Here is a 28,000-nt window from a genome sequence, read left to right as displayed (position 1 = left end):
CGTCGATGAACAAAGATGCAGCCACCGCTGCTGCTGTTAATGGCCGTAAAGCTTCGTTGTCGCAAGGCGCTAGCAACGCCTTTGGCACAAGCTCTCCCTCCTCAGCCGCACGGCCAGGGACGAGGCGCCGCGAAACAGCTGATTCCAACACCCTAGGTCTCAACTCCCCCACCGCCACGGGCCGATCAGGTCGTGACGACGCCTCGCTATGGTTCTCCCGGAAAAGTGGTGATCTAAAGGAAACGGATATAGAAGATCCAGACCCGGAGCTCCATGCTCGTGAGGCCGCCAAACTACATTTCCCTCACCTGGTACGGGGCCCCGCAGCCGGAAGCACAGGTATGGGTTCGATATGGTCCCAATCCAACCCCGGTACTCCCGGCGCGGGCAACTTCGGCAACTTTGCCCTCGGCAGCTCTACTGTCGGCGACAAGCGAGCCGGCGGTACGAGTGGTGGTAGTCGACTGGCCCATCTAATGCCCAAGGACAGCTCTGAAAGTGCTCCAGGCCGACAGGGAGAGGGCCAGAACCCCATGAACCAATCCTCCTGGCGCTCCCGTCAGCGCACCGACACTGATCCATTTGGAGAGGACGGACCATCGGGCAGCGCAGCTCTCGGTGGAGCTCAGGAGACTTCTGCCGCGTCTTCTCAGCCTGGCCACGTGGGGGCGCTCGGAACTCCAGTGAAAGGCTCGACCAGTGATTTTGGCATGTCTGGGCTCCACCTTGGCGGTCATGATGATGATAATGGCCCGACTAGTCCGTCGGGAACCAACCCCTTCCGCAGCCCGCCAGCTGACCGCCACGGCCACGACGAAGGGGATTCTGGTGCGCCCAAGGGATATGCCGGTTTCCCGCAGGATAGCTCTCTTGGTTTCAACCCACTCCAACGTGCTCTGTCTGGCGCTCCGGAGGGCCATGATCGCAGTCAGAGCTCCAGTGTCGGTGCCAAGGGCTTCCCCCTCGGACACATGTCTGCTTGGGGAGCACCGGGAGTCCCATCGAGTGGCACCCCTGATCGTGAGCGTTCCAACTTTGGCGGTGGACCTTTCTCCCCCGCTTTGTTCAACTCCATGGGCGACCTCCAGTCCCCGGGCCTGGGCGATCTAAATAGCCTCTTTGGACCTGGGAGTGCCGGTGGCACGGGTACCAATAGCATTGGTCGCGGCAGCAAGATGGGCTCCTTATTCCCAGCCACTATGCAAGCACAGATGCAGCAGGTCCACGAGCAGCATGAGGGGCTTGGCGATTCGGGAGTTGACCCCCGCCTTGTGCCGAACCCTCTGGGAGCCATTGGCCGCACTGCCTTCGCTATGCCGATGCGCAACGCCGAGAGCCCAATGCGCTCGAGCCGTGGTGTTTTCGAGGAGCTCTTCCCTTCTAGTGACGCCACCCGCAATCAAGGCCTGTATGGTACTGCCGAGCCTGGTCAACCTGGTGGAGCAGCCACGGGATCTCAATCTTACACGCCTGTGAGCGGTGGTTTGCCATTCGGCAGCAACCCAACGGCACCGGAGCCACCTTCCGCTCAGGCCAGAACCATGGTCATGCCTGATCGCATGCGATGGGTTTATCTTGATCCTCAAGGACAGGTGCAAGGCCCCTTCACCGGACTCGAGATGAATGATTGGTATAAGGCCCACTTCTTCACCCCAGATCTGCGAGTGAAGAAGGTTGAGGACAGCGAATTCGAGCCCCTGGGCCAGCTCATTCGACGTATTGGAAATTCTCGAGAGCCATTCCTGGTTCCCCAGGTTGGAATCGCCCATGGGCCCCCAGCTTCCGCACCTGGCTTCCCCTCCAACAACTCTGGCGGTGTTGTGCCCCCCCTGAGCGGGGTCTTTCCCAGCTTTGGTCGGACCCTCACTGCTGAGGAGCAGAACAACCTGGAGCGCCGCAAGCAAGAGGAGCAGTATCTGATGGCCCAGCAGAGAGAGTATGCTATGCGCCAGCACGCTATGAATAGGTTTCAAGGGCAACAGCCTGGCCTTCAGCACCACTCCAGTGCCCACAGTCTGCAAAGCCAGCCTAGCTTTGGGAGCATTACGTCCCCCATAGGTATGCAAGGCCAGATGCCCCAGCAACCCGTTGGCGGAATGCCTCAGTCTGCCGGTCCATCGGGTGCTTTTTTTGATGGCGCCGGCGAGGGCCGGGGACCCCAAGCCGGCGACCACGGAAGCCCGGGAAACGAAGTCTCCCTAGGTGAGGAGGACCTGGCCAATCTGACAATGAGTGAGCGCCATGTGCTCGCTGCTCTCCAGGGTGGCCAGCCTCTTAACCAGCCTATTGGAGCTCCCGGTGACTCCAGCCTTCACAGTGGTCTCCCCGGAGCCGATGAGCTCGAGCAAGATCCCGAGGGTTTCAGGGATCGCCTGGAGGAATTTCACAAATTGCGCGCCGAACGTGAGGCCGCCGAGGCCGCAGCGGCTGGCGAGGTTGCTGGAGCCCCTGAAGTCGAACCCCAGCAGGCTGCCCCCGAGGAACCCACCCCCCAGCAGCAAGTTGAGGTTGCTACCCCCTCCCGAAAGGCGAAGGGTAAGAAACGGGCGACGGATGAGAGCGGTCTTTCTCTGACCCAGCAAGTCCAGCAGACGCAAGCAGCCGCAGCCGCCGCGCAGACTGTCGAACCAGACATGCCCATGCCCTTCCCCCCTCCGTCCTCGACCACGCCGCTGCCAGCTCCGACCGCGCAGCGGGCCCGCTCCAACCTACCTGAGCAGTACAATCGCTCCCGATCGGGTACTCCCGAGGACGACCAGTCTGCAACGGTCCAACCCCCGCCCTTGGCCCCGTGGGCCAAGGAACCTGGCAACGATGCCCATAAGGGTCCTTCCCTGAAGGAAATTCAGGAGGCTGAGGCCCGAAAGGCTGCCAAGGCCGAGGAGGCTGCTGCTGCCGCCAGAAAGGCAGCCCTGGAACAGGAGGCTGCTCTCCTTCGAGAGAAGGAGAAGCAGACGGCTTCTGTTGCAGCTGGTCTGCCTGCGACGAGCACTTGGGGCCATGCTTCCCCCGTCTCTGCCGGCAGTCCGTGGGCGAAGCCTGGTGCTACCAAAGCACCCGCACCCGGAGTAGGGGCTGCCGCGACTGCCCCTGGCAAGAAAACATTGGCCGATATTCAGCGGGAGGAAGAACTCCGCAAGCAGAAGGCCAAGGAGGTTTCCATGCACTCTGGGCCTCCAGTCAGCACATCCAAGAGCTATGCCAACCTTGCCGGAAAGACTGGTCAGCCACCGGTTCCCAGCGCTCCATCCCCAGCGGCTGCCGTGGCTCCCACCGGTGCCGGCTGGGCGACCGTTGGTGCTGGTGGCAAGGTCAAAGTACCGACTGGACCCGCTGCTCAGACCCGTTCCACCAGCGCTAGCAACGTCAAGCCCGCTGTCGCGCCCAGCAAGCCGGTGTCCCGGCCCGGTCCGGCTGCTGTGATTTCTAATGGTGCCTCTGCCAACACGGCGATGGATGAGTTCCGCAAGTGGGCCCAGCGCGAGCTGAGCCGCGGCCTCAATGTTAACGACAGTAAGTTTTTCCCTTCTGTGATACCGTGAAAGGGAACAGATGACACTGACACTTCTCGCAGTTGCCAACTTTGTTATCACGCTTGAGGCTCTCCCCCTGGACAAGGGAATCATTGCTGATGCCATCTACGCAAGCTCGGACATCATGGATGGCCGACACTTTGCCGAGGAATTCGTCCGTCGCAAGACGCTCGCTGAGAAGGGCGTCGCTGAGAAGCAACCGACCAGCGTGACAGAGAGCAAAGTCGGCAACGCGAGTGGTGGCTGGAGCGAGGTAGCTAAGAAGAGCAGCACTCCAGGCAGCACCAGCGGCAACCCAGCCAAGGACGATGGTATCCAGGGTGCTGGCTTCAAGGTCGTGCCCAGCAGGAAGAAGGGTGGCAAGAAATAGAAGGTCGGACCACACTCTAGTGAGACGGCCCACGCTTCCAAGAGCAAGGTCTCTTCCCGACTGAGGAAGGGAATATCGGGTTCGAAGTTTGAGATTTTGCGATCAAAAAAGGATATTGCTCCGTAATCACGAGTTCTCACAACTCGTTGCCGGGTCCGACGGAGATGCGAAAGGTATCGGTCAGCCAAATGGGCGGGGCAGTATCGGTACAAAAGATTGATGGCACAGGAGTTATTAATGTTGACTCCAGGCGAGTTGTTGGATGCTTTGTATGACGAATGACCTAATGGGGGAAGGTGGAGGAGTGTGTTTGTGATGTACCTTTAATCAGCATAGCGCGTCACGCTGCTGAAGGGACACCCTTCTCTGTCGTGATATGCGTTGTCAGGTTACGATTATGCTTGTACGAACAGCGTTGATGATATTTTATGGTTGGCCAGTATGAATATTAGGTAGCGTAACATGAAGCCAGCAGCTGCCGGTGTTTTCGAATCTTCATTTTCCTCCTCATGATGGGCGCATTTTGGACGTGGCCTAATAATGATTAATCTACAAGAAGTGCTTCACAGAGACGATATCAACGATGATGTGTGGTTTCTTTGTCATTCCCGCTTTTGTCTATCCATGCCGAATTTTGATCCACCATTTCACTTCTTTAGTCCTTCCATGATACCCTCGAGTGTTCTCCAGCCCTCGCTACCCTCCCAGTTCTCTCGTCCCCTACCCATGACACTCCGCACCGCACTCCTGACTTTGCCTTTCCACTTGGGACCCACGGTCTCCACGTCCGGCCCCCAGTTCTCGAGCATCGACGCCAGCTCGTCCGTCCGCTCAACGACCGTCTCCCATGCTGCCTTGTCCGTCGTCCAGTCCGCAGAGCCAGAGGTAGACGTACCGGGGAGCAGACCGGACGACGCCGAGCCGAGAGCTGCCCGCCATGCTCGCTCGGCGGCCTCGATGGCGCCGGCATAATCACGCCGCCAGGCGCGCAGGCGCGACACAAGCGTCCACAGTTCCGAGCGGTGCGTGATGAGCGGCACCACGTCCTCCTCGATGAGCCGCGTGACGAGCCGCTCCATCGATCCCCGAGGCGGCTCGTATACACCGCTGCCGGCCGTCGAGGGGTCCTTGGCCTTGGTCAGGACCACGTCCTGCAGCAGCGCCGAGAGAATGTCCGCGTCGATGGCATCCTCCGTGTGCCGGATGCGCAGGATGTGCTTCAGCGCGAGGACCATGTCCGGCACCGAGAGCGGCCGCATGCGCGCCGACAGCGTCAGCACGTTGTCCCAGATGCGCCAGTTGTCGTAGGAAATGGTCGCACCCTTCTTGTACGCCGCGAGGGACTGCGCGAGGAGCTTGCTCGGCTCGTGGGGCACAGTCCTCTCTAGGCCCAGGGAGTCGTCCTCGTCCTCGGCGGGCTCTGCTGCCGCGGCGGCGGGCTTCTGCTCGTCTGCCTTGCTGGCTGCGTCCTCCGAGGCGGCCACTTCGCAGTAGAGACTCCAGAGCGCGCTGCCCAGGTTGCTCCACGTCTTAGCGCCCTCTCCTCCCAGAGTGTCGGTCGCGCTGCCGATGGAGCGGCTGTACGCCTCGGCGGCGTCCTCGAAGTTGCCGAGGCGGAGGCTGATGTCGCCCAGGCGGCCCCACATGTCCGGGTTGAGGCGGTTGGCGGCCGTGGCCTTCTTGTAGGCGTCGCGGGCCTTCTCCCACTCGCGCTGCTGGACGTAGTGCTCGCCGAGGGAGCGCTGGGCGCGCGAGTAGCGGTGCTGCGAGATTTCCCACGCGCGCTCGTAGTGCGCGGGCGAGTTCTCCATGTCGCCAAGGATGCACCACAGGCGGGCGGCGTTAGGCTGCGGCGGGTCGCGCTCCGGGCCCATGAAGTCGGCCGCGCGGAGATCCGTCACCTCGCCGACGTCCTCGCTGTCGGGGTCGGAGGGGGAGGAGGCGGCTGACTTGCCGGTGCGGTGGAAGAGGCGCCAGCGGACGATTCCTCGGGCCTTCTCGTCGTCGCCGCTGCCGCGGCCGTCTTCATCCTCGATGGCGGCTCGGCTGGCGAGGCAGAGGGCCACCTCGGCCCAGAGGCGGAGACGCTTGAAGATCTCAAAGGCCGAGGCCAGGGAGCCGACGCCGGCCCAGGCGTAGGCGAGCTCGGACTCGAGGTGCCAGCGGGGAGGCACAGAGAGCGCGTGGATATACTGGAGACGGACGTATGCCGGTGCCGACTCGGAGGGCTTGGGGGCAGGGAGGAACGAGGTTGGTTTCTCGGTAATGGTGGTGGTTGTGGGTGTTTCCTGGTCAGGTTGCGTGACCTGGATGGCTGGCACATCTGATACGTCGTTGGTGTCGTCGGGCTTGGTGGACGGTTCTGCCGTGGTGTCGGCTATAACTTGATCGGCAACTGCTTGTAGCTGCAGGACACCGCGCTCGAGCGTCTTGCTCCTATGCACCTCTATCCTCGACCGAACCAGCAGTGCCTGAGTGTAGATCTGCCAGTTGGTGGATTTGTCTGCGAGGACGCGCACGGCAAAGGGGAGGATCTCCTCTGACGTCAAAGTATCAACCGGGGAAAATGCGTCCTTCATAGTAGCCTCGGTAAGCAGTATGATTTGATCAAGGGGAGATAGTTGGGGCTGGTCATCCGGTGACAGGCCTGCCAGAGCTGGCGGGAGAGTCTCGGCGGCCGCCTTGTCTCCGTCTGTCTCCTTGGTGAAGGCAATGTCTTCGAGAAGGGTATCATGGTTGAGCTTCAGCGCTTCCGGCTTCGCGCTCTCCTCGTCGTCAGCTTGAGTTGTTGTCTCCTCAGTCTCGCTGCCGCTCTTTGCAAGAACAACCAGTTGGCTGGTGCTCTTCTCCTGAAACTTGGTCCTCTTGCCCAATGCTCCGGACAGGGCGTATTGCAAGCGACTTGTCTGAGTGGCCTTGTCGAGTGCTTCCTTGGCTAGATCGCCCCGTCCAAGGAGGATGTGGTAGTTTGCGGCCTCGACCAGGAACAGGACCTTGTCGTCCTTGCTCCAAAGGTCACTATCAGCAGCCCAGACCTCCTCACCGAGAACCTGCTTAGACACGGCGTCGATGCCATCAAATATGCGTGCAGCCAACGTGGGGACATCACTCCACTGGGAGCTCCGTGTGAAGTTGGATCCATGTCCAAGACTGGGCTGTGTGAGCAGCTTGTAGTGCCAGGTGTTGACGCGCAGCCTCATCCAGGCAAGGCTGTGTTTCGCAGATCCATTGCCGGCCACTGAGAGTTCAACAACGTCCTTTGATGCCTTCTCGGTGAGGACGATGTTAATTATGTACCTCGCAAGGCCAAAAAGCTCCAGGTAGGGGATGTGGGCATATGGCACAACACCGTCGACTTCGAGGGTCTCGAGGCACGCCTTGCGCAGGCCATCCAGACCAGAGGGGCAGCCGCCCAGTTCTCTCCAAATCTTCTCAAATCGACGCTCAATGTCGCCCACCGGCCCAGAAGGGAGAACGGGGCCGGTCACATTGGCTTGGAGAAAACCATTCAGCGCGGCGATGCCCAGTTTCAACAGCTCATCCTCCGGTCCTAGATCATCGTTGGCGGTAGACGGTGTCGCTTTGTGCGAGTCGGAAGATGCTGACGCCACCGTTTTGGTAAAACATCTAATGATATGATCCGTTACAGGGCTGTCGACTAGCACGGACAGGCCATTGCCCACGTTGAGATCAGTCTGTGAAGCCATCGCGATAATACGTCTAGATCTCTAGACTTGGCCACAAGGCGGGTCAAATGACCCGATAGTCTAGATTCCGATCTGCTTAAAAAGACTCTAGAAAACTGGCTTGTTTCACCAAGGATTGGCCTTAAGGGGGTGTTCGCTGATGAGAATGTCGTCTCAATATTTTTTCATCCATCACAGACTTCATGGTGGGGGAGGGGTAGAGGGGTGGAGGGGTCAACTGTTGGCTACAGGGTAAGCAGGTGGGTTTCTGGATCCTGATGGAAGACAAGAGATCCATCGTAGTCGCTGTGGTCACGTGACTCTCGCTGAGCCGTACTTCGCGCATTTTGATGGCGGTGGTCACGCGCGAGCGCGATCCTCAACCGCTCGATTACAACGCACTCGTGCTACGAATAGAACCCCTGGAATAGGTCATATTCCTGCACATACGTGGGGTTATGGGGCAGTGGAGACTGGTGCAGCGGTGATGAAGAGTTTTCATGGAGAAGGGGACTTAGAAGTTAGAGGAGGACCCTTTGGCCATTTTGGACCCTGCAATATTGACGTTGTATGGCCTGATGCTCCCCCGCAACGAGTCGTGCTTGAGAAAGCGCCGAGTGGGATCTGGAGCATGGCCGATGAAGTCATAGATGAGCGGCACGGTTCATGGCGCTCGACGTCAGCAGGCATTTGCCACCATTGAGAATCCCGCGTGCAGACTTCTCAAGCCGTTGGATACCTAGAACAGAGCAACTGGGACCACACATGAACGAAACTCAGCCACCGGGACGCTCGCAATCCGTAAGCTCCGTTTGCCAGCGGACTCTGCAGCCACCACTGAGGCTCAGTCCGTCATGGACGGTAAACGCGGCGGCGCGACCAGCTGATATTCGCTGCCGCCCCGTCAGCATTGCTGACGGGTCCGTGCCAATGCCTCACAATTCCCGCTTTATCTTAGCGTCCTGTGAAGGTTGGATAGTCGACGCAGCCTGTAAGAATAGGGGAAACTAAAAGACGCAAAGGGAAAACGGGGTCTTTTTCCTCACATGCCAAAGGTATTATTGCGCGCAAAGGGGGGGGGGGAAAGCGTACATGTTCAGATGGAACATTTTATTACTTGCTTGGCAGCCAAGATCCGGCTTCGAATAAACCCCGATATTTTGTTGGTTGGTTGCACATGTGCATGCCGAGTAAAGTATTATTAGGTGCCGACCGGGTCCGTTTCGACGGGTTGTGGTGGTTGTCTTTCTGCTACTTAAGATTGAAAACGGCTGCCTAGCAGCTTGCATGTCAAACGTGGCGTAGCATTCCTGCTGTACGAGATGATGATCTGCTGGTGCGGCTCTTATTACTAGTACTACTCGTATCATGTATCCGCAATATTACTATTACAGCAATGTCCATGATGAGAGTCGTGACTCGCGACAACTGGCGCTTGCAGCGCTTCGAGGGGCCTGCAACAATTGCGGTGGCTTGCTTATGAAACTGCGGTTGCGAGTAAGTCTGTATCCTTGGCGGGTTGACCGAGGTCTTCGGAATGGGCTTGGCCATCGTGTTTTCGGCAGCGATGGGAGGTAGTATAATCTTGGCATATCGACTCTCGACAGCCAGACAATCAGGTATCTCTTCAAAAAAGTGGTCCAACTCTAAAAGTTTCGTACACACACACACGCGCGCGCACACACACAGAGCACAGGTCACGCGACCTCGGCCCCGGAGTCCCCGAAGGGCCGTGCTCCGCTCAAAAGGACGTTCGTTGCCTTCAAGTTCTTACTCATAGTTGTGCCTGTGGGTGTACCTACCCTGCGTCGTACGCAGTGTAATGCATGTCAGATAAGATTCAGCCTTTCGATACCTAAGTATTTGCTCTCCTTCCAGTTGATGCTCATTTATCCGTAGTTCTGTACGGATACGCGTCTGGCTTTAAACTGTGATACTACCGGGTACGCGTAGCCATCAACGCAGGGGTCCTGATAATCGAGACAGGGATAATGGTGCCTTCTTGTATGTCTGTACGTTTACGAACACTAATACCTGTTGGTATGTACCTGGGCGTGGAACGTCATCCGCCGGCGACGGCCATTTTGTCTAGAGTAACAATCACGGTCGCCTCCTGGGATCGGCTTTAATAACAGCGGAATCCCCGGGGGCTGCTCAATTAGAGTTGTGTTGGGCACCCGCGACCCAGCGGCCATGGAGCAATGAACCATAAACCCCATGGGACTTCGGTCAGACTCTAATATTTCGCTGTGCGGAGTTGCCAGGTCTCCGGAACATCGGTGGCGAATTTCAGCCAAGCCCTGTGCCAAGTACAAACAAACAATACGTATATACTCATCGTTGTTGGCTTGAAGGTTCCCAGGCGTCCGGTTCGGCGGGCAGTCCTGCAATGCGCTGCAACGGCAACGGTGCAGTATCTGCCTAGCGGCAGGGGAGTCCAGGCCGGAGCATTACATCATTAGAGATGAACGGCGAGATGCTCGATGCTCGATGGCGATAATATGACCGCTTCATACAATAGCGGTCCTTCGACCATGTCTGCATATGCACCTACCTGTACGATTCAGCATTAATACATGTCTCCTGCCTTGGATAGCGGGAGTGCCACATGACGTCGGTTCTCGACCGCTTTGCGCATGCGGCGAAGCGGATGCTGGAGCGACGAGAGCCGCCACACGACGGATGGAAGGAAGGAATCGGGGGCTGAGACCGCTGAACATTGCAGGTGCGGTGAAGCGCTGAAGCGCTGAAGCCACGCGCTTCAGTGGTCGTGGTTAGGTGCCTTGGTGAAAATTGGAAGGGGCGTTCTAGGCTTCACCATTGGCTGCCTTGCATCGCCAAGAGCAAGGGTGGGGCGTTGGTTTGTGCCACTGTCGCCGCACTGTCGGCTGTTTGCGGCTCTTGGTGCATTGACACAGTGCCGACAGTCGGAAAATTGCGACCAACCGAGGAAGGTACCATGTGCAATTTTCCCCAATGACATCATCTCCGATGGTGTTTGCCTTGGTAGAAAGCGGCTACCTTAGTTAGGTAGCGTCTGGAGGCCCGCTAAAGACGGTCATCGCCTCCCGCTACATTCTCCATGTCATCCCAGAGAGGCTATTTCACCGACTAAACCATCCACCACGCAATTCCCAACTTCCCACATAGTATCCATCTTAAAGCCAGACCCTTGGTAGAACGCTCACCTAGCGATCAGAGCGACTGCCAATGCGTCAAACGGCCAAAAGATTCGACGCAAGACATCCCACCGCAATCAGAGACAGCACTCGGCTGGCCCGTGTAGGATGCGTGTTGGTCACGTTTGGTGGCGTGTCTTGGGGCACGGCAGCGACTCTGATTGGCTGATGGGCCACACACACACCACCACCACACCGGGGTAGTCGCCCAGTACGGGTGCAGAGCCATGGACGACTCCACGAGAGAAAAGAAATGGCCGAGCGGGAGCGATGCAAATTCTGCCGGGTACCGGCCGGTCGGTGACTGGCCAGATTACCGTGTCAGAGCCTCTAGGAACGGTAGAAGCATCGCTGGAAGCCCTATGGCATTCTGGCGAGGTTCTTATCTCAATCTGGCAGGACAACGATCTTGGCTGCCGTGTCAGAGCAGATCAGATCTCCGAAGCTGACTGCATCAGTGCATCCTCCTCCGCAGTATCGCGGCACGGAGCCGGGATATGAGACTGTGAGCCTGTGAGGTCGGGGAAGGCCTTCTCCACAGCAGGCATTGCCGCTTGTATCTTATAGCTGAAACGTCAACGGGGATGGTCTTGATAGCGGGTGTACTCGACGATGCCCCCACGAAGACACGGAAAGTGAGTCAAGTCAAACAAGTCGCCAACGCTTGGTATGAGAGTCCAAGAAACGGCCACTTCTATTCGTATTACTATAGGTGTTTCCAACAAGCTATACTCCCTACTGTTGATAGGGAATGAAGGGTCGCAGTGCTAGTATTATACGTACGTAAGGGCTCACCGAGCCCCCAGGCGCCCCCCTCAGCCTCTCTGACTCTCAGGCTCTTATTACTTGGGCGTGGGTGTGGAGTAGTAGGTGCGCTAATGCAAATACGGGGCAGCAGGAGTGCTAATGTGCCAGGCCAGCCAAGCCAGCCAAGCCAGCTACCAGGCTACTACCAGTGAGGCATGGCGGCATGGGTGGGCATATCCTGGCGTCCTACAGTAGTTACACCAACTGGAATGTCCAGCTTGGATCCACACACTCGAGTTGCTCAACCACTCGACTTCGCAACTGGGTGCATGGCCGCCTGGATCCCGATCCATTCGCATCCTGAGAGGCTGAGGTGCCTTGGGTGCCCTGCTAAGGTGATGGGCGCTGGTGCACCTGAGCGTAGTTGCTCGCCGCATGCGACATTTATATAATATATGCTTCGACCGCGCACCCGTCACACTCGACCTGCCGTCATCCCACCCTCCCCCCTTACCCTGCCTTTTGTCGTTTGTCGCAGCCATTCCTTTCTCTCCAAGTTCCACCTTCCCTCCTTTCTCCTAACCGGCTGTCGATGTCCTCCGCTCATCGAGTCGGCCTCTCCCCCATTCAAACCCTTTCCTAAGAGCCATCCGCCTGGAGCGAAGTCGACACCATCTGATTATACCCTGCCCATCGCGACCCTCACCATGGCGACCACCGATGTCGAGAAGAAGTTCTCGGGCTCTAGCTCACCCACACCTGAGCTCGAGGCCAACGAGCACTTTAGCGACAATGCCGACGGTCTCCAGCGCCGCTTGAACAATCGCCAGATCCAGCTGATCGCCATTGGTGGCTCCATTGGCACTGCCATCTTCGTCAGTATCGGCAATGGCCTGGCTTATGGCGGCCCCGGCAGCCTGCTGATAGCCTTTGGTTTCTACGCCTGTGTCCTCGCCCTCGTCAATAACTCCATCGCCGAGATGACCACCTACATGCCCGTCTCTGGTGGTTTTATTCGTCTCGCTGGCCACTGGGTCGATGATGCCTTTGGTTTCATGGCCGGTTGGAACTTCTTCTTCTACGAGGCGCTACTGATCCCCTTTGAGATCTCGGCTCTGAACCTGGTCCTCAGCTACTGGAGTGACAGGATTACTGATCCTGGCCCAACTGCTGGTATCTGTCTCGCCGTTATTGCTTGCTATGCGTAAGGACGATCCTCCTCGGAGTGGACAAGGCAATCCTGGTGTGGTTTCCCTGTTCTGGTGTCTTGCTGGGGATGCGTTAAACCCCCCTCAGCTAGCCCGCAGGATTGCCTATCCCCCCCCCGCTTCCCCACCCCTTATGTGCAAGATCCTAAGCTAAACTGTCTGTGTGTGAATATAGTGGCCTAAATTTGCTGGCTGTCCGTGGCTACGGTGAGGCTGAATTCTGGCTCTCCGGAGGCAAGGTCATCCTCATCTTCATCCTCTTCCTCTTCACCTTCATCACCATGGTTGGCGGTAGCCCTACCGGCCACGCCTATGGTTTCTACTATTGGCAGAAGCCAGGGGCCTTTGCTGAACATATCAGCACCGGTTCCCTCGGTCGATTCGAAGGCTTCCTCGCCGCCCTGTGGAATGCTGGCTTCTCTGTTGTCGGTCCCGAATACATCTCCATGGTATCTGCCGAGGCGAAGCGCCCACGCACCTATATCAAGACTGCTTTCAAGACTGTCTACTTCCGCTTCGCTCTCTTCTTCATAGGCAGCGCTGTGTGCGTCGGCATTGTGGTCCCCTACAATGATAAGAAGCTTCAGGCTGTTGCCAGCGGCGAGAAGGGCTCCTCCACGGCGGCTGCGTCTCCCTACGTCATGGCCATGGGTAATCTCGGAATTACCGTGCTGCCTGATATTGTCAACGTGCTCCTGCTTACGTCTATCTTCTCGGCTGGCAACACCTACACCTATTGCGCCACCCGCTCTCTGTATGGTCTCGCACTTGAGGGCCGTGCCCCTGCCATCCTGCGCAAGACATGGAGCAATGGCGTTCCATTCTACTGCTTCTGCTTCGTCATGATCTTCCCCCTCCTCTCGCTGCTCCAGTGCGGCAGTGCGTCGGCCGATGTCATTATCTGGTTCAGCACCCTCGTCACCGGCGGCGGTATCATCAACTTCATGGTCATGAGTGTCACGTACATCTTTTGGTACCGTGCCTGCAAGGCCCAGGGCTTCGACCGCACGAAACTGCCATATGTTGGCCGGTTCCAGCCCTATGGCGCCTACATCGCGCTCACCATTCAGACTTTGATGGTCATCTTCTACGGCTACGGGGCTTTCAAGCCCACGTTCAACGTCGAGACGTTCTTCAAGAGCTATACCATGCAGCTTATCATGCCTATCCTGTTTATCGGATGGAAGCTCATCAAGAGGACACGGTTTGTTCGGCCTCATGAGGCTGACCTGGTCTGGGAGGCCCCAACGATTGACCACTACGAGTCCAAGTTCAGGCACGACCCGCCGGGCTTCTGGACCGAGATGGGCTGGCTCATCGGTATCGGGCGCAAGACGATGCACCCTGATGACTAGATGCGGAGATGTTTGTTGCCTGGGCTTGTCGAATCAGGCCAGAGCAGAGCTTTTGATGTCTTTTTCTTTTTTTTTTTGGTTGCCTGCCAACCCTCGTGCAGTGCATGTTATGGGGTCCCGTTGATGCAAAGGCGTGACGTGACATGTTGCATGGCAGGGCTGGATCTCATGATTATATCAAACCCATGTATACAGGATTTCGGGATTTTGTTTTCTGCTAGACTTGATTTTGGGAAGATGAGATTAAGGATATGCATGGTGGAGAAGAATATACCCCCAAGATACGATGAGCAACGGCCCTAGACATCTTTTGCACAGTGAATGGACTACGTAAACCGTGTGGCACGTTCTCGAGCTTTTGAAATTGCCCATGTTCATTTATGTACAATCCCTGCGCTCTCGATTTCCCCGAACCAACAGGTTGGCAAGGGGTATCGCTAATCCAAACACATGCGGGCATGGTCATTGCAATCATTAATTATATACATAGTACTACTTCCAGCGATGAGAACGGGTTCGCCTAACGATCCCGAATTAGATTACCATGGACGATATGAGTACTCCCCGTAGTGCAAACAGCAAAAAGTAACAGACACTCTGACAATGATAGCATGAGGGGGAAGATGCAATCGGCCCCAGGCAGGGAGGTCGTGATTGCCGAGAATCGAGAGGCCCGAGATTTAAGAAGCACGAGATTCGGTAGAGAAGGCCGGGATATCCCTAGGTTCTCTGTATTTGTTCCGTGTTCGGTCGATGTTGAGCCGGGGGGGGGGGAGCGCTGGTTGGAGTGTGGTTGATGCGGCTTACTATCGTGTGTGTACATACTAAGTTTACTAGTAGTCTTATCAGGTGGGCGAGGAGAGACAGAGTGACGCATATTATACGAGTATGCACACGTACCACGGAGATAATAACCTGAGTCACTGTTCCAGGACGGAACATGACCGCATGGCGACTCAAACACCAGGAGAGACAGCAGACCCCTTCCTGGCTGGTCAATAAACCAAAGTTGAGGTCCGCGCACGGAGGAGCGAGAGCAGCCCAACCGCCGACGCGAGACAAATACCGTCTATTACGCTGTTCGTGGTGTCATCTTGTTGTGATGTCGATTGATTAATATGCTGTTTGCATACTATCCATGCTTGGCAGCTCTCTTCGACCTTTGATATAGGAACTTGGTGATAATACACAAAGCTCCAAACAAAATATCCCCAAGTTGTGTATTAAACTAGAAAGCCAACAACAACACAGTAACTGAACAATGCTAGCCTCAAGACCAAAAACAAGATAAAAAACACGTAAGTAAGCGCAAGGGAGAGAAGTAACGGATCTACGAAGTACGGAACTGCCAGGTAAAACCGTAAACTGAGAATGTCTCTCTCGGCTTCTAATAGCCGGGTTCATCATGTCTTGGTCCAGGGTAGGAAGACATGTTGGTTCCGGACCCTCGGGAGAGACACATTCCAGTCGCGATGCTGGCTCACTCGAGCGACCATGGTGTGTACCTGCGTATAGGCTGGCAAGGAAGCTGTTGATACTTTCAGACTTGATTAAACTTGTCGTCACGCAATGCAAAATGTACTTGCGACCATGGATCAGAACGGTAACTCGCCACATTAAATACACTTCAAAGTTGTTCACACACACCGGGCACTCGAGTCAGACATTTACAGATGGGTCGTCATTGATTTCCATTTGGCTCTATCTATCGCCATTTTACCTCCATGTGCGCCTCAGTCGACGGCACCAACACACCAGGATCCTCCAATCCCAGCATATTGCCTTTAGTCCATCGCCCGAGGGTCTAGTTCTAACACAAGAGCGTCCTCCAGCGGCAACTTATAGGCCGCGTATCGTGACCAAAAACAACACCCATCATCGAAAAAAAAAGACTTTTTGCTCGAAATCATTATGCGACAAAGGAAATTATAGTAAGGGTTATCGTCAAGAAGAGAGTGGGTCGTACTCGTCAGAAGATCATGGTGTCTATGGCGTCGGGTAGGTAGGTAGTGTGATGCTTGGGGATCAGTCGTTTAGAGATCATCCTCATCACTGAAAACCTCCTCACCACGCTTGCGGCGGGCCATACGCTCTGTAAATATATGTTAGCATCAGAAAATCTTTGTGAGCAGCAGATGAGATTCGACTTACCCTTCTTCTTCTTGCGCGCCTCAGAAGAGGTCAGCTTGGCCTTCTTCTTAGTGGTAACAATCTTGTTGCCCATGGCGTCAAACTTGTCCTCCTCGTCGTCATCGTCCTGCTTGAGACGGGGACCAGCACCCTGGCCGGACACCCAGTTGTGGCCGGAAGGAGTCATCTTGCCGTCCATGACAGCCCAGACTTCCTCAGTGAGATCCTTGGTGAACTCCGCAGAGTGAGTAATGATGATGACACCACCCTCGAACTTCTTCAGGGCCTTGGACAGAGCACCGAGAGAGTCACGGTCGAGGTAGTTGGTAGGCTCATCGAGGACGATGAGATGGGGACGCTGCCACGAGCAAGCAGCCAGGACAGTCTTGACACGCTGGCCACCAGACAGACCGCGCATGCGAGAGTGAGAGACAAGCTCAGCGTCGAGACCGAAGTTGGCGCAGTGGGCCTCAATCTCCTTGCGGACAAGGGGGCGGAACTGACCAGAGGCGAGGGCCTCCTTCATATCGACCTCGGCAACCATCTTCTGATGGGAGGCGAGCAGCTCGGAACGGGGCAGCCAGACGTTGTCGGCAGTCATCATGGGAATCCAGCGCTCGTTCTTCATGCCAACGTTCTCACCGAGAGCGCACGAGCACTCGTACTCGTAGCTGTTCTTGAACTTTCTGCGGGAGTTGATGCCAATGATGCGGCGCTGAGTACCCTCAATCCGGAAGACCTTGTCCATGGCCTTCTCGTCGGCCTCGGTGATGACCTTGTTGGCACGGTCCATGGTCTCGCGATCCTCACCAGTCTGGAAACGCCACTGGATGTACTCGGAAGGAGTCTTGTCCAGATGGTCATCAATGTGCGCGAAAGCGTGCTGCTTGATGTAGGCGATACGGATGTTCTCGTGCTGGTAGATCTCACCCTTGGTGGGGATGAGCTCACCAGTGAGGACGTTGATCAGAGTCGACTTGCCAGCACCGTTGGGACCGATGACGGCAATACGAGAGCCCAGAGAGCACTGGAAGGTGATGTCATCGATCTGGGGCTTGGAGGTGCCAGGGTACTGGAAGGACATCTTGGTGGCACGCAGGATAGCCTTGGCCTTGGTCTTGACACCCTCGAGGAAACCGGGCTCAGGGAAGGTGAACTCAATCTCGGAGGCACCGAGCTCGTAGTAAGAGCGGGCCGAGGGCACGCGCTTGACGAACTCAGCCAGGTTACCACGGTAGCGCTTGAGCTTGAAGCGCTCGTAGTGGACAATGTGCTGGCAGACGTTGTCGAGGAAGCTCGAGTCGTGGGACACGATGATGGAGGTGCAAGGAGAGGTGGTGAGGTACTCCTCGAGCCACTTGACGTTCTTCACGTCCAGATGGTTGGTAGGCTCGTCGAGCAGCAGAATGTCGGGGTTCTCGAAGACGGCACGGCACAGAGCCAGCTTCATCTTCCAACCACCAGACAGAGCAGTGATCTCGCCAGAAACCATAGTAGGGGTGAAGCCGAACTCGTTGAGGCGCCTCTCGACCTCCTCCTTGGGGACGTCGACACCGGCCTCGCCGAGCTTCTTCATGGTCCAGTCGATGGTAGTCATCTCAGTGTCAGCAGAGTCGAGGTCGTGCTCGACGAAGACAGTCTTGACCTCGGACTGCTTGGGGAAGCCCTCGACCTGCTCGTTGTTGATGGCACGCATAAGAGTGGACTTGCCGGAACCGTTGGGGCCGCAAAGACCGTAACGCTGACCACGCTTGAGACGGAGGTGAGTCTGGTTGAGAAGGATCTTGGCACCGTAGGCAAGGGAGAAGGTGCAGTTGCAGAGATCCTCACCCTCCTCCTCATCGGGCTCCTGCTCGGCCTCAGCAGCGGCGCCAGGAGAGGCACGCTTGCGGAGGGTCTCAATGACGGCCTCGGAATTGTCAATGCCGGTGATGACGGAGACGTAGGGCTTGAGGTTCTGGACCCAAACAACGGGCTCAGTCTCCTTCTCGTCGACGAGATGGCCGGCCATGGCAGAGATGTACTCAGCGACAGGCAGCATCTTCTCAAAGTAGTTGGAGTACTTGGCAGAAAGGATATCCTTCAGCTTCGCAAGGACAACCTTGATGTCGCCATCGTTGCGGGCCTCGGGGATGACACCATCCTTGATGTTACCAACACGGATGAGGGTGTCGAGAGCCTGCTTGGTCTTCTCGCGGGCCTCGGGATCAGCCAGGTTGTCGTAGTTCTTCTGGAGACCCGGCATCATCTTGGGCAGGAAGGGGGCAACAATGTTGGGGTCGTCGACGAGCTTGCACATGTTGTCGACAATGACGGCAGCCTTACGCTTGATACCAGTCTCACGCTCAGCGAGACCACGGTCCAGAAGAGGGACCATGAGGGCTAGAGTGGGCTCCTGGACCTCGGTGACGAAGGTGGTGGCACCGAGCAGATGGACGGTCTCGGGGACGTTCTCGGGCTTGGCGATACACTTGATAAGCTCGGGAATGAAGCGCTCGATATCACGGTTGACAATGAGCTGGCAAAGCTGCTCCATGGTCTTGTAGGCGCGCTCCTTGACGTCCTTCTTGGTATCCCACATGGCCTCGGAGACGACGGGGATCAGCTCAGGGACACGGAGGCCAAGCTGAACGGGAGCAGACTTGATGAGGGCATCGATGAAGTCGAGGGCAGCCATCTTCTCGGGCCACTTCTGGGCGTTGCGGATGGAGTCCATGATGGCAGGCAGGGCAGCCTTGACGGCGTTGCCGTTGATGCCACCAGCAATGGCCAGAACAGCGGCAAGACCGGCATTCTTGACAGCGGTGTTCTTGTCGCCAACGGCGGCGAGAACGGCGGGGAGGAGGACCACGAGGTAGGGCTCGACGTGGGCGGAGACATCAGCGTGCGAAGCGATGAGCTCGACGGCGATGCAGGCCTTCTCGCGGGCGGCGGCATCCTTCTTGTTGCCGAGCTGCTTCTTCAGGTTGTCGATGAGCCTAGCGGGACGCACATGTTAGCACGGTGTTCCCCTCCAAAACTGGCTTGTAAAATTTTTTGTGGGTTGCGGATCGCTACAGTGAGGGGCAGCGGCGGCGAGCTGGCAAGCGCCCAGGAACGAGGGGCAGCGAACCCACTGAAATCCTGGGCAGTGCCCCCTGTGGCTCCCCGCCGTTGACCACAGCAAAGTTTGAGACCGAGGGGCAAAAATTTCGACCCCTCGGCCCACGCCCCAGCGATAACGTGGCAACGCCGCCAAAGTGAAAATTAAAGGGCAAGGGCAAAACTCACTTGTTGGGAACATCCTGGTCCTCGATGCGGCCGTTGATGAAGCTGGCAATCTCAACAGAGGCCTCCTTGATGTCGGCAGCCTCGGTAGAGACAGTGAGCTTCTGGAAGAGCTCATCAAGAGCCTTGATCGACTGAGCGTTCTCGGAAGGCATTTTGTCGGGTTTGACGGGTATCAAGTCGGAATAAAGACGAATAAGAAGTCTAAACAGACGGAGATAGAAAGAACTTTAGAACGAGCGAACGTCTACAAGTTCCTTTGTTCTATCGAAGGGAAAGCCCACAGAGACGATGGAGGGGTCGACTCTGTTCTAATTGTGGCCTTGTTTGGAGGGGGCGGGGCTGTTCGGCGGAAAGTGATTTCCAAGGAACAACGCTTCGCGTAAAAGAGAGGTTAAGAGGACTGAAAAGATATCAAGTCCGCGAGGTTCGTCTGGAGGATGACGACCAAATTCAGAGTGAAATAGGGAGTATGGAGGTGGGAAGGAAGAAGATGGTCGGGTGGGAGGCCAGGGGACAGGTTTTTTTAAGGCCTCGCCGCACCACAACTTTTTTTCCCACTGCACCGCCAGGGTGCAGCCCACCAAAAAAAAACTCTGCCCCTCCATTGGCACGGCGACTCAGTCTTATCGGCTTTATCGGGGCCCGCTAGTCCTGAACGGGTCGATGGCGAGGGCGGTGAGGACTCTGCGCCCATGCAGGGCGCCAGTGATGTTGTTGATGGGATTCTGTCTGGGAAGTTGCAGAGACCCAAGTTATCCCCTCCCTCGCCAGGGCAACGCCAGATTGTCATTGATCTTGGCCTGGGAATGTGTCGCAACCTGCCGAGGCTAGGGGTCGACGGAGCATCGATACCCGACCTCCCTCGAGTACTAGGATTTGTTTCAATACTTGCCGACTAATACGATACACATGCTGACCATCTGTGGGAGCTGGATTCGTTGCGAACAAAGCGGCAGCCACTCGGGTTACTTGTCTACTATTGGCTTTGGCCATCAGGCTCGCCTCAAAAGGACAGTTTGCCACCTGTTTCTACAGGCTGAGCACAACGATCTTTGTCGCATCAATCAATCCTCAGCCTCACCGCAGGTCAGCACTCGGAATCCTCCTGGCTGCCGACTCCAGCTGGCCAATGCCATAAACACCTATTAATGGTGGCGCGGCCGCCGTCTGACTGGCTCTCAGGTCTCAACAAGCCATGCTTGGCTGTTCCTCACACTTTCGGATTCACTACTTGGAATACCGTAGTGGATGCATGATGGCAGCCCTAGCAGGCGACTCAGGTTACTTCTGGGCCGGCGTTTTGGCCACATTGCCACCTCTTCCGTGCCCGGGAGGTTGAGTCGCTCCAGCGCCACGATCTCACCTCCCATCGGCAATTTCATCATTTCATGACGCTCCCCGCCTCCACAGGCTCCCGAATTTCGTCGCGGGGCCCCGGAGTTTTTCACCTCTTTGGCCTTGCAGGGGCTCACCGACTGTTGATGTCTCGCAGATGAGCCGGTTGGACGGAATAAATAGACCCTGTCATTGTGCGCCTGGCAGAATTTGCAGGTCTGTGGGATCTATTCCCCCCAGGCTTGACTGCAAATTGCTTCAATTATGCCTCGAGGCTGAGAGGCCGCCATCCCCGGACTCTTCCTGCGACGGCGCACTTTTGTTTAGGCCCAATCTTGAGTCCTTGAGTAGTGTGTCTTCGGCATCGTCCCGCGCGCCACTAGTTCAACATTCAGGAGTCAGAACATTCCAGTCCTGGTGGCAATCCCCCGGGTTGGGTCTATTCCTGACTCGATTGCTTGTCGCAACTAGCATCTGGTAGCCACATCTAGGTACTATCCGTTCGAAGTCCGAACTCCGCGTGTCGGCCATTGTAGGGCAGAATCGCTTCATCAGCTACTTGCCACGACTTCCACCTTACATATTATGATTATGCAGCCTAGGATCTATAGGAATCGATGCTAGTCGGACGCTAGCGAGCCAAGAGTTCTATCCCGTCAAGCTCCCGAGTTGGCCTCGTGTCATACTTGGGCATAGGCGACGCCAGAGAGTCTGGAGCTGTACAGATTAAACCTGGACGAACATTTGGCACCTTCTGCCTGGTCAGGCCTGCTGACCCTGGTTCAAGGTGAAGTCTTGGGGAACAATGACTATTATGGTCGGCAGTTGGCGTTCAGCCACGGATAGCCAATGGGGGCTTTCGCTGTCCTCACATGTTTCCTAGAGAGGGCCCGGCAGCAAGTTGTCAACTTTGTCCACCTTTTAGCATCCACTTTCTTGCCCAGAGCTCAGTAGCTAGCCCTCTCTGGGTGTGATGGGTAGCAGATCCTCACATCATGGAAATTATGAGAGGTGTGTTATTGGCCAACCCCGCTGGGCCTTCTCCACGCCCGCATCTCGGCAACACTATACAAAATACCAGGATGGGCTCATTTTCTCCCTCCCTATTCGTACGATAGCCTCGAGACCCCGGCCCGTGCAGGCACGTTGCCGTCTCCAACCGTTCCTCCGACGGGGTTGCTACGTAATTGCTAGTATACCGTCAGAGCGTTGGCACAGTTGGCATCCAGCATGCCCAAAGAGGCACTCGTCGTTCCCAACATGGAAGACAGCATCTTTCCCCGCGGGGTATATTATGATGATCCATCCCAACCTCTATACCTGGTTGCCTGATAGCCTTCTTGTCCTTCTATTACACTTCGGAGCAACACCGCGATCCATACAAGATGCCTTCCCAGCGTACCTTTAGCCAGCTCGTTGCTGCGGCCCTGTGCCTGTGCGGCTCCGTCTCAGCAGAGACCAAGGGGACCTTCGACTTCCTGACGTTCAACGTCGCCGGACTCCCCGCCATCCTCAATGATAACGGCGTGCCTGGCGACAAGAAGACCAATGCCGGGACCATTGGTGCCCTCCTTGCCCTCGGGGGTTATGATGTGGTCCAGATGCAGGAGGACTTCAACTACCACGCCTACATCTACAAGGTCGACACTCACGAGTTCCGCACACCCACGTCCGGCGGAGTCCCTTTTGGTGATGGTCTCAATACCGTGTCCAACCACAACTGGACCGCTTTCACGCGCGAGAAGTGGGAGGAGTGCAATCTCAGCTCTGCCGATTGCCTTACCCCCAAGGGCATCAGCTACATGCACGTGACGATCGACGGGGCCGAGATCGACTTTTACAATGTCCATGCCGACGCAGGGTACGTCCCCATTCGCCTGATAAACTGCCGTTCTCTTTCCTAACCCTTGCTGCTGCAGGAGACTCGATTGGGATGCTGATGTCCGCGATGCCGGCATCGACCAGCTCCTCCGGGCCATCGACAAGTACTCGGCGGGTAGGCCGGCGATCCTCGCCGGTGACTTCAACGATCTATGGACCAACGAGAAGCAGAGTGTTGGGAAGCTCACCGCTGCCGGCTTTACCGACACCTGGGTCAAGCTCATCAAGGGCGGTACGTACCCCAAGCCCGGCGATGACGTGCCCGAGTGCGGCGTCCCTGCGGAGAACGCCAATTGTGAGACCCTCGACAAGGTCTTGTAAGTCATTGTTCACCTTCACCCTGGTTTTGACAGCGGAATTGGCTAACTAGGTACCTAGCTACCGATCTGGAGACTCTGTCAAGCTGGCTGCGAAATCGTTCGCCTACAAGTCCGATGAGTTCCAGCAGCCCAACGGAGACATCCTGTCTGACCACAACCCTCTTCTCGTCGAGTTTGAGTGGTCGACCTAAGTCACCAAGCAAACCCCTTTTCATAGGCCACGAGGAGCAGCCTCATGAGCATTCCATAGTTAGCAGGCGCGCAACATGCTTCATTAACATGTAACTCAAAGAGTCCCGCCGGGGTCTGTCCTAGAAGGGAAGAAAAAGTAACCACACTGTTAATTCCGTGCTGCGGCCTGGCCCGCTCTGAACTTTCAGCTCTGCCATCGTCACCTTCCATTCCTAGAGGCACAATTTTCCCCGTCACTTAACACTGCAGCGCCCAATGACGTCTTCACACTTGCCAAGCCCGTTGGAACTGTATTACCCCTCAGGTCTGGAAGCCTTGCGGGGATTGAATGGTCGCCGTCCTCGCTGGGGCCCGATCGGAACGTGCATACGATCTTGATGTGATGGGAAATGAGAACTAACTTCGTGAATACAAGGTAGGGAACCAACATGTGACATTGATATTTATGCTCTACCTTACCGAGTACAGTATCGTATGTATTCATAGTTGGCTCAAATCTTCCCTGGCGAGACAATATCAACACGTTGAAAACAATTGTTTCTTGAATTCCCCGAATCCATCGTGTCTAGTCAGTCGTCAGAAATCCAGCAATCCTTTTCAGCGATCCGTAGCGTCCGCTCGCTCCACGTCTATCTTCTCTACATGGTAGCTTCGTAGGCTAGCTTCGTAGGCTCATGTAAACATCATCTCTAATATCTTACGCCTTCTTGCCCGCATCCTCCTTCAGACTCACAATCCGGTTCAGCACAATCTTATCATCTGTGCTATCAGAGTCCATGGCCTACAATCGACGGGTTAGAATTTGGGCCTCAGCACAGCTATCAAATCAAAGGTGAAAACTCACAAAGTAGGCCACGCGCATGGCCTGGAAGCGGACACTCTCGGGTCCGCCCTTGCCCAGTTCGCTCTCTCCCGCAGCCTCCGGCCACGGCGCCCTACGCCGCACCTCGTCGAAGCCAGCCTCGACGATGGCATCGGGGTAGATATTCTCGCTTTCGGGGTTGATGTCGTTGAGGAAGCCGCCCTCGGCATCATCAGGCTTGTCCGACTTGAACAGGGAGTTGTGAACACGCGCCTCGACCTTGCGCGAGCCCTCCGTGCCAACCCACTGAATGAAGGTCTTGGGCTTCTTGCCCTCGCGGTCGAAAACAGCGCGGACCTCGGTGACCTTGCCGGTGGCTTCGTCCTTGGTGAAGGAGGTCGCCTTGACGGGGAAAGGCGCGCTGAGCAAACCGACAGACTTGCCAGGGGCGAGGCGGAAGTAATCCTTGCTGTCCTCCTCGCGGAAATCCGAGCGGTCAATGTAGACCGTTGGGGTGAATTTCACCTTGTGCGAACCCATCTTAGGATCCTTGGGAGAGAATGGCAGCTCCACATCAACATCCTCGGCATCCTCAATGACGAGCTTGATAGGGTCGAGAATAAGCATGAGTCGCGGCACAGTCCTCTCGAGGTACTTGCGGATGGTCTGCTCGAAGCGGTGGACCTGGATCGCGGTGGTGTTGGTCGTAACACCGAGCTCGTTGACGAACTCGAGAATTGCGCCTGGGGGAACACCTCGCCGGCGGATGGCCATCAGCGTGTACAGCCTGGGGTCGTCCCATCCACGAACAATCTTCTCCTCAACCAGCTTCAGGATCTTGCGTTTTGAAAGCACAGTTCCGTAAATGTTCAGGCGTCCGTACTCCCTCTGCATCGGCTCGTACACGCCCAGCGTCTTGTTCAGCCACTCGTATGACACCCTGGACTGGATGAACTCGGTCGTGCAGAGCGAATGAGTGATGCCCTCGAAACTGTCGCAAAGGCAGTGGGTAAAGTCGTAGGTCGGGTAGATCTTCCAGTCCCAGCCGGTACGGTGGTGGGGCTGATCTGTCTTGATACGGTAGGCGGCGAGATCCCACATCTGCGGGTTGCCGTCGGTGATGTCCTGCTTCATGCGAAGGAACACCTCCCGAGGCTTGTACTTTCCGTCGCGCATATCCCGGAACTTCTGCAGGTTGTCCTCGACGGTCTGTTCGGCGTGTGCGCATCGGTATCGCTCGTGTTCACCCTTCTCTCCTCCGCGCTGGCGCTTGATCTCGGTGTCTGTTTAGAGGAAGTATTAGTAGTAGATCCCACTGCCGAATCAAGTTATCAAAACGTACCGTTGCATGCGCAGACATATGCCTTGCCGAGCGTGATCAGCTTCTCCGCCAGCTCGTACAGCTTGCCAAAGTTGTCGCTAGAGTATGTAATCTTGTACGGCTTGAAGCCGAGCCACTGGACCACATCCTGGATGGCGGTAAAGTATTTCTCTTCCTCCTTCTCCGGGTTCGTGTCGTCGTATCGGAGGTAGCACACGCCACCGTGGTAACGCGCAAAGCCAAAGTTTACGGCAATGGCCTTGGCGTGGCCGATGTGGAGGAAACCGTTCGGCTCGGGGGGGAATCGCGTGACGACGTCCTTGACGGGGTTCTCTTTGTACACGTCGTCGAGCCAACCCTGCTTAAACATGGCCTCTGGGTCGGCGGGAGTCTCCTCAGGTTTGGGCTTTGGCGCAGCAGGCTTCGCGGGGCCGGCAGCCGCCTTTTCCTGTCGGAGCTTCTCTTGGGCAGCCTTCTTGGCCCGTTTCTGCTGGCGCTTCTTGAGTTCAGCCTTGGACACCATCTCGCCCGTCTCGTCGTCCAGCTGGAGCTTGGGCATATTCTTGGTGATTTCCTCCGCCATGGTGTCAAATGCACCCACTGCAAGGGTTTTCCAACAGGGATAAGTTGGAATCAATTAGTCTAAAGAGTTGTCAATGTGAAGAGTCGCATTGCCAGAGTGATACAGCGAGAAATGAGTCAAACAAAGAAATTCGAGGGAGGGAGGGGCAACGCCAAACAGCCCCGCCACAACCTTCGATAAGAGATAAGCACCCGAGATGGGGAGACAAAATAAAGGTTCAGTCGTCTAACCAACGTCATGAGGCATTGATAAACTTGGGGCAGCTTGATGGGACGCAACCCAAATCTTAACTTCTTTTCACTTGAGAATAAACTATCATCTAAATTATTGAGCAACTTAGTTGCAAGAAACACCTCATTTAGCTGCTATAAATAGGTACTGTCTATCATACTTTTGTGCCCGAGTCCCAGCGTCTCTTTTTTTTGTCTCCCTCGGTTCCACGGGCACTTTGGACTGGCCTTGTCGTCATGCAAGGAAGGACCAGATGACTTCGAGTTCGAGGCCACCTCTCAGTTCATATCCGTTCGAGGACCTCGAGGGACAATTGGACACGGCCCTTTTTACTTCCTTCCATTCACCGGGTTGGAGTCCTCTGAGAATAGTATAAATTCGTTGCCCATCGCTTCCTCAAACTCGTCTTCCTTCTCCTCTACTCACCTCTCAAGTCTGAACTGAAGCTACGTAGGTACATTCCTGCGCAAACCACAGCAAGCTCTCTCGACGTCAACAACACTCACACTGGAATAGCCCTTCATCCAAAACCCGCCAAAATGGCCGCCAAGTCGATTTTCGAGATCCCCACCCTGACCGGCCTCTACCGATCGGGTGCCCTGCTAGCTTGTGCCTCGCCCGTCGCCAGCCCATCAACCTCCATCAATGACCGAGTCAGCCTCGTCCGCGGGGACATTACTAAGCTTCGTCTTGATGCCATTGTCAACGCTGCCAACCGTTCCCTCCTTGGTGGAGGCGGGGTGGATGGTGCCATCCACCGCGCTGCTGGACCTGGTCTTTACGAAGAGTGCCTCCCCCTCGGTGGCTGCGAGACCGGCCAGTCCAAGATCACGACTGGCCATTCTCTGCCTGCGCGCTATGTCATCCATACAGTGGGACCGGTGTACAGTGCTAGCAACCCAGCTAAGAGCGAGGACCTGCTACGTAGCTGCTACGACGAGAGCCTGAAGCTTGCCGTCGGCAACGGCCTGCGCACCTTGGGCTTCAGTGCTGTCAGCACGGGAGTGTACGGCTACCCTAGCCCGGATGCTGCGGAGGTAGCTTGCCGGACCGTGCGCAAGTTCCTCGAGACGGAGGATGGCAAGAAGCTGGACCGGGTGGTCTTTGTGACGTTCGAGATGAAGGATGTGGAGGCGTACAACGATATGCTGCCCAAGTTCTTCCCGCCGCAGAGCTCCATGTAAGCCGGCGCTTGTTCGTGGGGTTTAGGACGTGGACATGGTGTTTTTGAGTTAGCAGGGTAGTTGTGTTAGCAAGGGAAAGGGAATATTGGCTTGTTCGCATGGTTGTTGAGCGATGAGGCTCATTTGGGGCTTGCTGGTCTTGGTATGATTGCCGAAAGATATGGTTATTTGAAGTTCGCTGGTCCTTGAGATATATAACACACAATATATGGGAAATGACATTCCAGTCCCCAACTTCTTCGTTGATGTACGTACTACTCCGCATACTTCTTGATATTCTACTGATTTATTGGTTGGACTGACATACTATGAAATATCTGGCTGGAACAACTGAAATCGGCCCCCGGTAGAACTGGCCTCTCCAAAGCTTGAGGTTCTTTTTCTGTCTCCCGCTTAGTTCGGAAGCGCGGTAACACTATCAGTACTCCACACGTAGAAGTAGGTAGGTATCTGTACTACTTGTATCTAACTAGTACTAGTAGTATTATCTGGGTAGAGCTGCTCTTCGTACTCGTACGGACATAACGGGACATGTGTGATGAGGCCTAGACCTGTCTGTCTCAGCCATCGCGCATAATACAGCTAGGACCGACTTGGATCCTGGGGGGGTTTGGAGGGTGGTATCGACATTGGTGAGCGGTGTGGATTGGGTCTCGATGGCTGGTTGGACGAG

General features: G+C 56.1%; 7 protein-coding genes across 7 annotated transcripts; 4 read left to right on the top strand and 3 right to left on the bottom strand.

Moving 5' to 3' along the window:
- Positions 1-5: 5 nt before the first annotated feature.
- SMY2 (GYF domain-containing protein) lies at positions 6-3,903 on the top strand (the record flags this gene model as incomplete). The annotated part of the gene is made up of 2 exons (XM_083194123.1): positions 6-3,513; positions 3,575-3,903. The coding sequence occupies 2 exons, from the start codon at positions 6-8 to the stop codon at positions 3,901-3,903; spliced, it is 3,837 nt and encodes a 1,278-aa protein (XP_083051071.1).
- A 647-nt stretch (positions 3,904-4,550) lies between these two features.
- On the bottom strand, positions 4,551-7,610 carry ACO1O0_004683 (tetratricopeptide repeat-containing protein EMW1; the record flags this gene model as incomplete). The annotated part of the gene is made up of 1 exon (XM_083194122.1): positions 4,551-7,610. One exon carries the CDS (start codon positions 7,608-7,610, stop codon positions 4,551-4,553), a length of 3,060 nt encoding a protein of 1,019 aa, XP_083051070.1.
- Positions 7,611-12,222: 4,612 nt separating this feature from the next.
- Positions 12,223-14,078, top strand: ACO1O0_004682 (amino acid permease/ SLC12A domain-containing protein; the record flags this gene model as incomplete). Its single annotated transcript, XM_083194121.1, has 2 exons — positions 12,223-12,719; positions 12,899-14,078. 2 exons carry the CDS (start codon positions 12,223-12,225, stop codon positions 14,076-14,078), a joined length of 1,677 nt encoding a protein of 558 aa, XP_083051069.1.
- Positions 14,079-16,111: 2,033 nt separating this feature from the next.
- On the bottom strand, positions 16,112-19,630 carry TEF3 (armadillo-type protein; the record flags this gene model as incomplete). Its single annotated transcript, XM_083194120.1, has 3 exons — positions 16,112-16,170; positions 16,230-19,186; positions 19,479-19,630. 3 exons carry the CDS (start codon positions 19,628-19,630, stop codon positions 16,112-16,114), a joined length of 3,168 nt encoding a protein of 1,055 aa, XP_083051068.1.
- Positions 19,631-22,198: 2,568 nt separating this feature from the next.
- On the top strand, positions 22,199-23,205 carry ACO1O0_004680 (Endonuclease/exonuclease/phosphatase; the record flags this gene model as incomplete). The annotated part of the gene is made up of 3 exons (XM_083194119.1): positions 22,199-22,674; positions 22,733-23,011; positions 23,073-23,205. The coding sequence occupies 3 exons, from the start codon at positions 22,199-22,201 to the stop codon at positions 23,203-23,205; spliced, it is 888 nt and encodes a 295-aa protein (XP_083051067.1).
- Positions 23,206-23,903: 698 nt separating this feature from the next.
- Positions 23,904-25,912, bottom strand: GLN4 (glutamine--tRNA ligase domain-containing protein; the record flags this gene model as incomplete). Its single annotated transcript, XM_083194118.1, has 3 exons — positions 23,904-23,987; positions 24,051-25,291; positions 25,351-25,912. The coding sequence occupies 3 exons, from the start codon at positions 25,910-25,912 to the stop codon at positions 23,904-23,906; spliced, it is 1,887 nt and encodes a 628-aa protein (XP_083051066.1).
- A 770-nt stretch (positions 25,913-26,682) lies between these two features.
- ACO1O0_004678 (macro domain-containing protein) lies at positions 26,683-27,327 on the top strand (the record flags this gene model as incomplete). The annotated part of the gene is made up of 1 exon (XM_083194117.1): positions 26,683-27,327. One exon carries the CDS (start codon positions 26,683-26,685, stop codon positions 27,325-27,327), a length of 645 nt encoding a protein of 214 aa, XP_083051065.1.
- Between the last annotated feature and the right edge of the window lie 673 nt (positions 27,328-28,000).

Source organism: Amphichorda felina (assembly GCF_050947745.1).
Source record: "Amphichorda felina strain 45539 chromosome Unknown scaffold_4, whole genome shotgun sequence".
Lineage (NCBI taxonomy): Eukaryota > Fungi > Ascomycota > Sordariomycetes > Hypocreales > Bionectriaceae > Amphichorda > Amphichorda felina.
Note: the sequence above shows the minus strand (reverse complement) of the source record. Positions and strands in the feature narration are given on the sequence as shown.